The following is a 10,111-nucleotide window of genomic DNA, read 5'->3' as shown; positions in this document are numbered from 1 at the left end:
TTGCAGAGTCTCCATCCCTGTTCGTTTTTCTTCGTCCTCCATTCACGGCGACGTCGCTGCTGGTGTAAGGGAGCTGATGCGTGGGAAACGATTTCACTGGGACTGAGGTGTTGCTCTTGAGTATTTCTGCTACTTGGTCTAGTTTTGTTGGCTTTCTTGTTCTTCCTTCTCCGTGCGTTATATTACGTCTTCCCTCCCCTGTTCTGCCGTAGTTCTGTACCTTCTTCCTGCTCAAGTGTCGTGACAATCCAAGGTGAGGTACCTTCAGTTCATCTTCTTCTTGTTAGCTTTGCGTGTGAAAGAAGTAGCAATTCTTCTCTTGAACTTTACTGCTGCCCTGTAGCTGTCAAAAAAAATAAATAAAAAAAAACAACCAAGAGGAATTGAGTTGAAACTTTTAATACTAAGAATAAGAGAATGAGGATTAGGTTTGAGTTCTAATCAAGTTTGATTTGGTTATTGGTTATAATATTGACATTATGAGAATTTTTGGGATATGAGATTGAAGAGGTAGAACTTGGATATCAGTTTAAGATTGAATGCTTGCAAAATGTTCAATAAAATGCTTATTAGAAGAGTTTTGATTGATTTTTTTTTTTATGTGTAATCTTGTTAATTTCACAAGAAGTATGATTGGGCTTGAGCAACGTTGATTTGTTAATTCAAATTGAGTTTTGTGAAAGATTTTATCTAAGGAGTTAATGAGATCTTATTTGAGTTCTAGATTATTGAGAGTTATATGGCTTATAATTCATAAGATATATTATCATTTTAGAAGTTATATTTAGATACTTGGAATTTGTCAGGCAATAGAATTAAAGGTTATAAATTTTGATTGAATAGTTTAGAATGTTATGCAGTAGGTGTTTAACAAAAAGCTTTATGTGTAAGTTGTGTTCCTAAAACTTCAAGATTATTATTGTTAATTTTGGTTGAGTGAGTTCTCTTGAAAGGAATCTTGTTGGTTCAAATATAAAGTCCATTAAGATACTATCATATATTATAGAGTATTTGGAAGATGGAAAACGCAATTGGAGTTATAAAAAGTGAGTCTTAAGCCTTGAGGGCACTATAAGTATGTGAATAGTGTCCCAATAATTTGTTAGCAAATTTATTTTTTTTAATATTGATTGAGCTTATTCACAGGCCATTATTTATTTATATAATTTTTGAAATCCCTCAAGAGAAATGATTGAGTATTTTTATTTATTATTCCTTATTGATTTATGACTTTCATTTTTATTATTTGCTATTGTACTTAGAAATATCTTCATTACAATAGATTTAATAGAAAGAGTTGGAACTATAATTTGTTTAAACGAATATTTAAAAGCAATTATTTCATTTGATAATGTTTGATTTATATACAAGGGATGATTAACTATTATGATTTATGCTTGAGATTTATATACAGACGTATTCATTTATATTGAGTTTGATGAGTAATTTTGAAAAAGGATAATATGTTGATTTTAGACCCACGCATGCTTGATTTGAAATACAAGACTAAATCAAAACACTGGTTGCTAACGGTAGACTCATTAACCTTTGGTGTACCATGATATACTTAGTTAGCAAGGTGCTTAAGAGGTGTGATAGTCAACGTACCTGAAATGGAGGGATAGTTATTTGTGAGCGTAGTACTCATACTTATTTTCTTGACACTTGTGCTTGTGCTTAATTTCATGAGCTTTATGTTCGCGTTTGTTTTTGTAGTTTTGAGTTATGCTTATTGGTTATTTACCCTTATAGACTGTGTGTCCACTCTTTTTAGTTATTTATTTTCATGAATTATGTGTCCACACTTATTAATCATTCTGATCAAATTCCATTAAAGAGTAAATTTTGAAACTTAAGTTTTCTTGAAATTTAATATTTTAAAGCAAATTGTTACCTTTACAATATAAATTTGGATTTTAGACTAAGGTGAATAATTCCCAAAATGTTTAAACATATGTTAATGTTTAAAATGGAACTTGGATTTCTAATAAATTATAATTTAATTCATGCATTCATGGTTTTTTACATTTACATAACTTTCAATATATATATATATATGAGGTATGTGCTTATATTATTTTCAATTGATTATTTCATTAAATTTATAAAAGACTCATTAATGTATTTTTAATTATCTCCATCAATTATAATTGGAACGTTATTCATTAAAAAAATTATTTTTTGCCTTAGATTTGACAAAATTTTCTATAAAATGAATTAGTTATGTCAATTTAAACAGTCATAAACAAATTTTTTTGATACAATCTAAGTTATATTTGATATTTAAATACTTATTTACTATTAAAACTCTTGGATTTATAATAATGTGGATGGATATTTTTAACTTATTTTTAAAAAAATTTATTAAATACTTAATTATTATTAATTTAATATTTTGAGACATAACTGTTATTTTTCCTAACTTAAATGAACCTCCTCGAGGTAATTTAAAAAAAAAAAAAAAAAAAACTTCCAACACGGAACGTGCTATTAACGTGTCTGGTCAATAGCTGCACTGACCTGGTCAATATTCAATAATGTAATTGTGTGTGGAATCAACATCTTTTCACCGACAAAATATGTGGGAGAACATGAAATAGCTCATTAAGAAAGTGTGCGCCCCCACCGTAATTGCAACAAATGCAGTACCTATTTTGAATTTTCACAGGAAGCTAGATGCATTTTCCAGGTTATTATCTGTCTACATTCCTGAGAAACTTAATTAGTCTCCACACTTTTCTTTGGATACATTATTTTCGACGTCTTTATCTGTTCATCTCTCATGCTGTCTTTCATTTAATGGTGCTGAACCCTCTCATGTTCGTAGAAGAAAACGGATCGACTTGACTGATTGAACAAGATTCTATTATATATATTTCTTTTGCAGGATCATTTCAATTTTCAAAGTTGTCTTCTTGGAGATGTTAATTTTCATTCACCAATTTGTGAGAGAACATAATTAATATTTCAATCACTTTGTGGGGGTGACGCGTAAAAATTGTGTAATCTGTACGTAGTTGAATTCAGATGATTTGCATATATCTAGTGAGGATATAATAAAGGCTCCCCTCTGCTGAATTAAATTGCGTATTTGGGCAAACAATTACTAGCTCTAACATTTTGGTTGAGCGTTATACCAGACCAAGAGCTGGTTTCCAATTCAATTGGTTCTCAACTAGGTTCATTTATTTATTTTTAAAATGAATGCTTTAATTCAAAAAATATAAAATTATATTATATTAAATTGGATTCACTTAAGCACTTCTATGCAATATTATGACTTTGCCATCGTATGGTGCTCGTCGTGTGATGAGATCTGGACCATTCAAGTGATAATTTAGATTTCAAATATTATTATATATCTTTATTCTATATTTATTAAAATAAAAATTTATAAAAATTATAAAATAATTTTTTTATTTTGAATCTAATCTAAATTTAATTTAAAGGGTTCAATTTAATTTTTAAAATGTTTATAATTATTATACATTGACTATCCAAATATAATTTGCATAGTTCAGATTTAATCTGATATTAATTTGAACTGTGCATAATATATCTGAATAATCAATATGCATTAATTATAAAAATTTTAATATTAAATTGGATCATTTAAATTAAATCTAGACCGTATTAAAAATAAAAAAATTTATTAAAATTATTTTATAATTTTTATAAATTTTTATTTTAATAATATAATATATAATAATATTTGAAATTTAAACTATCAAAATTTAAATTTAAATGATCTAAATCTCATCATAATGCTCGTCCCGTGATGAGCAGGAAGCCAGTTCCGACGGGAAACCTATCATCCACCTAGTTAAAATCCAAACCCCATGGTAGTAATTGCACTTTGTCTTTTTTTCCTTTTCAAATATCAAAATTCCACACATTTGTTTGTCCTTTCTTTTATCCAATCAATGACTTGCACTTTGTATCGACTTTGTATTTTATACATTGACTACTGACTTCACATGGCAGCTGAAACTGAAAGTTTCATTTCTCTCCCATGCCGTAAGACCATTTTAATCGACGCACACCTATGAGGAAAAGTGGGTGGTTGGTTAACGACCAAAGTCTTTCAAACTTTTCTCCTTTTTAATACATATAATTAATTATCTGATTCTAATGGTTGTTTTTAAATAAATAATTTGAATATACTCCTACAAACATCTTTGGTAAAAACATGTTTAATTGTACGTAAAATCCTACATATTTTTATAAGAAATAAATAATTAACAACGCATTACAAAATAATCTCTCATCCACTTGAGTTGTTAATGCATAAATAAAGGTTCTCCTTCTGCCGAAATTAAATTGAACTAAAGTATCAATCAGGAACATGTTGGTGTTAGATTCAATAACCTTTATATAAATAAGGGACAAGTATGAGTAACAACAAGGGACGATTAACTTACATGGTTGTATTACAGTCCACTTTTTCCCAAGTCACCTTCGCTTCTTCAAAATCAAAATCAAGACCAACTAATAACAGCAAATGATCAATAACCCTCAAATGTTCAAGTGGCTGACGGTTCTTCCTACTCTTTCAGCCAAATTGATCGTCCTCCACTCTCCCATCGAGCTGCTCTACTTCAAGTTATCGAGAGAAGTTTGGGAAGTTTTAGTTAGTGTTTGTGTTGTGTGTGTGTTTAACGCGATCCTGAAGGTTTTATATTTTTAATTTAAAAGAGGGTTAATTTTGTTATTTCTTTTAATATTTAAATTTCACTTCACTATCCTTGCTTTGCATTGAATATTTAGAGTTCAATAGGCTCTCTTTTTAATTAAGTTTGGTTAAGAGATCTAGATTGAAATATTCCCATATTATTGGCTGAGGTGCACTACCAAAAAAAGCAGACTTTTAATGGCCAGTCAAAGTCGCTCGGTTAGCTTCTAATTGCTAATTTAGTTCAATTTAATTTCGTCCAAAGAACCATTATATATGCATTAACAATTCAAGTGGATGTAACTACTGACTAACTGCTTAATTTATTTTCCTAGTTTCTTTGGTGAAAACTAACTTCTTTGTTAAACTAGATTAATCTACATGCAACGAATGTATTCAAATATTCATATTAGATTAAGAACATAGCAATGGTTTTTGGACCACATTATCCTTGAAATTTCAAGTAATTGCCAATCGACTCAAGATTAATCAAAGTAACAAAAAATACTTCCTCCAAACTGCAATATAAGTCATTTTCTAGAAGCTTGGTTCTAAATATAAAGCATTGAATAGGTATTATATACATATATATATATATATATATATATATATTTTCAATTATATTTTTTTATTGAGTAATTAATGATAGTGTCTTGAATAAATCAAGTGTCATATTTGTTATATTTTAGAGCACAATTGGAAAGATGTGGATATTTTTCAAAAATCAAGGTTTTAACCAACATTTTTTGATAAATGTAATTTAATTAATAATGACTTAGATTATAAGTCAAGGAAGTATATAAAAATCAAAATGTTATTTTTATTAGATGTGGGGCTGTCTGGCCTTGGCAGTTGGCTGCATATGAAGTCAATTTTTTTTAAATTTATTTTAGCATTTTATCATGTCATAGGTATCCATGTGAGTCGCGATATAAAATATTGTAATGGCAAAAAAAAAAAAAGGTGATATAAAATATGTTGTCCGAAGACTTTCTTTTATAACATTAACGGAAGACATTTTAATTTGCCTTGTCTCATCGAATATAATTACTCTACCAATCTCATTGCATCGGATTTTTCTTGCCAACAGCATTTGATCAATAAATAAGTTGCAGCATTTACATTAATTAAATTAATATTGAGTGGGTACTAGCACTACCAAAATAATAATAATAACAACAACAACTTTTAGCAACGATTCTCCCGTCAATGTTATATATAAAAAAAAAAAATCCTCCCGTCAACATATTTTATGTCATCTGTTTTTTCTTTTTTTGGGATCAGTAACATATTTTATATCGTTGGTCAAATATGTACCTATCACATGGTATTGTTTGATGAAATGCTAATATATATATATATATATATATATTGACATCAAATGTTGCCAACTGCCAAGGCCAGCTAGCTCCACAACTAAAAAAAATAATATTTCGATTTTATGTATTTGTTATTGCTTGATTAATCACCGGTCGACTAGAAATTAATTGAAATTTCAAGATAATTTGCTCCAAAAACCATTGCTTCTTAATTTAATATGAATGTTCGAATATTCGTTGCATAAAGATCTATTTCGTTAAATAAAAAGGTTCAGTTTTCACCGAAGAAACTCATCCACTCGAGTTGTTAATGCATATATAAAGGTTCTACTTCTGCCGAAATTAAGTTGAACTCAAGCGTCAATCAACCGATAATTCGGTTTGAATTTGATTGAGGGGCTAATTACAATTAGAAATCTGTATCATTTGAAAATTCCTATGGGACCGAATGATTCAAACTGGAAGGTGCCATCCTACAACAAGCTGGAGGAACTGTTGAAGAAGCAGTTCGTTTCATCGGTGAATCATGATCAAATTGGCGCTATTGATGATACCATGGGTCATCAGCTGTACGATGCTGTTCGTGATGAGAATGAAGATGTAAAGAAATTTCTAGGTGTCTTGGAGAAAGTATGCGGAGAAAAACAACTTGATTGTTCCACCGTCTTACATCAAGTCACTCCCACGGGTGATTCGTTGCTGCATGTTGCAGCTGAACATGGGAGAACAAGGATCGGACAGCTGCTTGTTGATAATAATTTTTTGCTGATTGTGACAAACAACAGAAAAGACACAGCGCTTCATGTTGCTGCGAGAGCTAAGAATATTGAAGCGATGAGAGTCATCTTGTCCAAATTTGACGATGCTAGCAGTAAGGATAACTTTATTATGTTACCCAACAAGTTTGGGAATAGAGCTCTACACGAAGCTATTCTGAGCAAACATCATGAGGGGTTTGATTTCCTTCTCAGTGAGCAAAGTGAAAGTAGTTGGCCACTCTATTGGGAAATCTACCCAGCAGACTCACCAATATATGTGGCAGTCCAAACAGGGGATGTTGAAATTCTTCATCGCCTCTTGCAGATTCCGTTTCCCTCAGATCGGGACATTTATAGGAGTCGGGGGAACTCCACTTTTTGCCGCCATATCAAAACGCAATACTAGTATGTTTGTGTGTGTATGTGTGTGTGTGTGTGCGGTGCGACATTAAAATCAATATACTGTTTTTGTGTTTATTCCAGTTCATTTATCATATGTATTTGCCTTTTCTTGTAGCTCTTTTGAAGGAGATAGTAGCAGATGAAAAACAACAGCTATTGTACCTTAGAGATGAACATGGAAATACTCCGCTTCATTATGCAGCATACTCTAGTTATGTGGAAGGTGTCCGTGAACTTTTAACGAAATCAAATCTTGTTGCCTTTCAACGAAACTTAAATGGTGATCTTCCAATTCACATTGCTTGCAGAAATCGTCATGTTCAGGTGGTAAAGGAATTGCTTAGCGGAGGATGGCCTTATACCAGAATTTGGCTCAATAATAAAGGTCAAAACATTCTTCACATTGCAGCAGAGAGTGGACAAAACGATATGGTAAAATTCCTATTGAAACACTCAGACATCCATGCCGCAAATGTGAATGAGAAAGACCTAAATGGAGATGCACCCTTGCATTTGGCTTCAAGAAAACTTCATCTTTGGACACTTCTCCACCTATCGCGAGATGAAAGGATCGATGTGAACCTTGTGAATGACCAAAGTTTAACTGCTAGAGATATTGTTTGGATGCAAACTAAATATCCGAGGACAGGTCAAGAGGTATGGTTATAAGTATCTACCTATTCATTATGCGTCTCTGATGTAGTTTGTAAAAAGGTTTTTATCCTAGAGAATTTCATCTTCATAAAAGAATTTAACATGGAAACAAATACTTGTTTGATTCAATTACCATGCAGCTTCTAGCAAGAATGATTTTAAAAACGGCTGGTATCCCCCTCAATAAAAATTTAATTAGAATGCCACGTGCAGCCAATAAAGAATGGAACGTGAAGGATGGAGCCAACTCACTCATAACTGTAGCTGTACTTATAGCTACAGTGACATTTGCAGCTGGTTTCACAGTACCGGGTGGGTTTTACTCTTCTGATGATAATGTCTCCAGAGAAAGAGGCAGAGCGGTGTTGGCTGATCAAACATTCTTCAAAATATTCATGGCTTTCAATACTGTCTCCATGTACTGCTCCACTTTCAGTACTGTTATTCTTTTGTGGATGCATCTGGGTGATCGTCATGCTGCAGAAAATGCATATTCCCATGCCAAGCTTCTTGTCGTGGTGGCTGTTATAACCATGACTGTGGCATTTATGGCTGCCATGCGTTTGGTTGTGAGCAATAACACTTTGCTTGCAAATGTTATAAGTTTCATTGGATGGATCTTCATTTCGCTCATCTTCATTTTTTACTTTGTAGGATTCTATCCCCTTGGAATTCGTCTACCACTTTTTCGTCAAGTTGGAGAACTTTCTATTCGGATTATTATTATTCTATTTCATGGACGTTCGGATTATTGGATTTACAGAGCTAGTGAAATATATCAAAATGATCAAAATGGTAATGCCAACCATGGGAATCTGATCAATCCAGTCACTCATCATGTCGATGATCTCCTCGCTATCTAATCAAGGTCTCTTGTGTGCGTGATTGTAGAATTCAGTCCAACCTATAATAAGGCAGTGTTTTTTTTTTTTTTAAATATTAGTTGTAGCTCGCTGTTTAGTTTATTTTACTTTGGTAAAACCGTTCAATTTAATATGGTTTTGCGAAAAAACCACTTGGCTCACAAAGTCAGCATGTGTATGTGAGAAGTCATGGGCTCTAACAGCCTTCATATAATAAAATTACTCTTTATTGCCTCTTGATTTTAGAAGTTATTAGAAATGAAATAGAAATTTTTCTCACTGGAAAGGCTAGCTGAAGCTACGGGCCCATTTGAATTTCATTATGGTATAATTAATTATGAATAAAATTGATTAACATAATAAATTTTTATTATAATTGATTATGTTAGAACTTGATGGTATTTGGATGAGATTTTTTGAAATTAATTTTAATAAAATTAAAAATGTTTGGATGATTTTAATCAAAATTAACTTTAAATGTACAAATTACAATAAAGGACATAAATTTTAGGGAAAATATTGATAAAATTGCATATAATATTATATGAAAAAATTAATCATTTGATTCTTCTAGTTTTGACTTTATTATAACTTATCACAACCCAATACTACAGGTATGACCCACATATAATATAAGATAGTCTCATATTTTATAAGCCTTAATTAACTAGAAAATAAGCTAAATTATCGATATATAGTTTTTTTATATGCTTATAAAGTTCATAAAGTCTTAAATATTTTGTAAAAATTTCAACAGAGTCTCCCTTATAATTTAAACCTCTTAAAATTCTTACAATAGCAAAACCAGCCAATCAATCCAATAAAGGAGACTAGCTCCTCACCAACAAATTACATATCAGCAAAATAAAACTAAGACCTAACTATAGTATACGTGCAGCACTAAACTAAAATTTTTCTAATACAAAATATATTTACATTAAAAGTAACTAACGCATGCTTCTTCTGTTCCAAAAAGCAATAGAGCCCCTCAATGTTTAGCTGAAGGTGCAGGGTCAACTATAATATCTGAGACCAAAGAAATTTCTAGTGAGTAGCATTCCAATCAAAATTATAAATAAACAATAAAAAGAATTTATGAAGATATCAACAAAACAATTAGACATATACTTAATTGACAATAAATAATAAGTTTTCTCAATAACATAACTGTGAAATTTAAAAATGCCAATAGAAAACTAAAAATTTATCAACATTTGTACTACTCATGTATTTTAAAAATTTTCAGTGATGGTATGACTAGGTAGAATGCCCTTAGAGAAGTAAGGAAAAAAAATAAAAAAAAAAGATAAATTTTAATTTAAATCTAGGAGAGCTTTGTCAGCATGAAATACAAGCATGGACACGCAATCTACAAAGGTAAATAACTAATCAAGCATGGACAAACAGTCCATGAGAGTAAATAATCAGTCAAATGTAGTTAAA

At 31.0% G+C, this 10,111-nt stretch overlaps 1 protein-coding gene across 2 annotated transcripts; it reads left to right on the top strand.

The window, feature by feature from the left end:
• The first annotated feature begins 6,933 nt into the window (after nucleotides 1-6,933).
• Nucleotides 6,934-8,891, top strand: LOC129287536 (protein ACCELERATED CELL DEATH 6-like). Of its 2 annotated transcripts, XM_054923732.1 has the most exons (4): nucleotides 6,934-7,154; nucleotides 7,267-7,808; nucleotides 7,946-8,117; nucleotides 8,460-8,891. In XM_054923732.1, exons 1-4 carry the CDS (start codon nucleotides 6,938-6,940, stop codon nucleotides 8,666-8,668), a joined length of 1,140 nt encoding a protein of 379 aa, XP_054779707.1. In that variant the 5' UTR covers nucleotides 6,934-6,937; the 3' UTR covers nucleotides 8,669-8,891. The 2 variants fall into 2 exon arrangements, with proteins under 2 accessions (XP_054779707.1, XP_054779706.1); XM_054923731.1 differs by having other exon boundaries at nucleotides 7,946-8,891.
• The last annotated feature ends 1,220 nt before the right edge of the window (nucleotides 8,892-10,111 follow it).

Source organism: Prosopis cineraria, unplaced genomic scaffold, assembly GCF_029017545.1.
Source record: "Prosopis cineraria cultivar Desert tree isolate PC_DT_omini unplaced genomic scaffold, ASM2901754v1 PC12, whole genome shotgun sequence".
Classification (NCBI taxonomy): domain Eukaryota; kingdom Viridiplantae; phylum Streptophyta; class Magnoliopsida; order Fabales; family Fabaceae; genus Prosopis; species Prosopis cineraria.
This window is presented reverse-complemented; position numbering and strand designations above follow the sequence as displayed.

Bases quoted from the DNA above. Each gene is read 5' to 3' on its own strand.
- LOC129287536 (XM_054923731.1), top strand. From the start codon at position 6,938: ATGAGGGGTTTGATTTCCTTCTCAGTGAGCAAAGTGAAAGTAGTTGGC. The intron at 7,155-7,266 runs GTATGTTTGTGT...CTTTTCTTGTAG, and splicing joins CATATCAAAACGCAATACTA to CTCTTTTGAAGGAGATAGTA. The intron at 7,809-7,945 runs GTATGGTTATAA...ATTACCATGCAG, and splicing joins ATCCGAGGACAGGTCAAGAG to CTTCTAGCAAGAATGATTTT.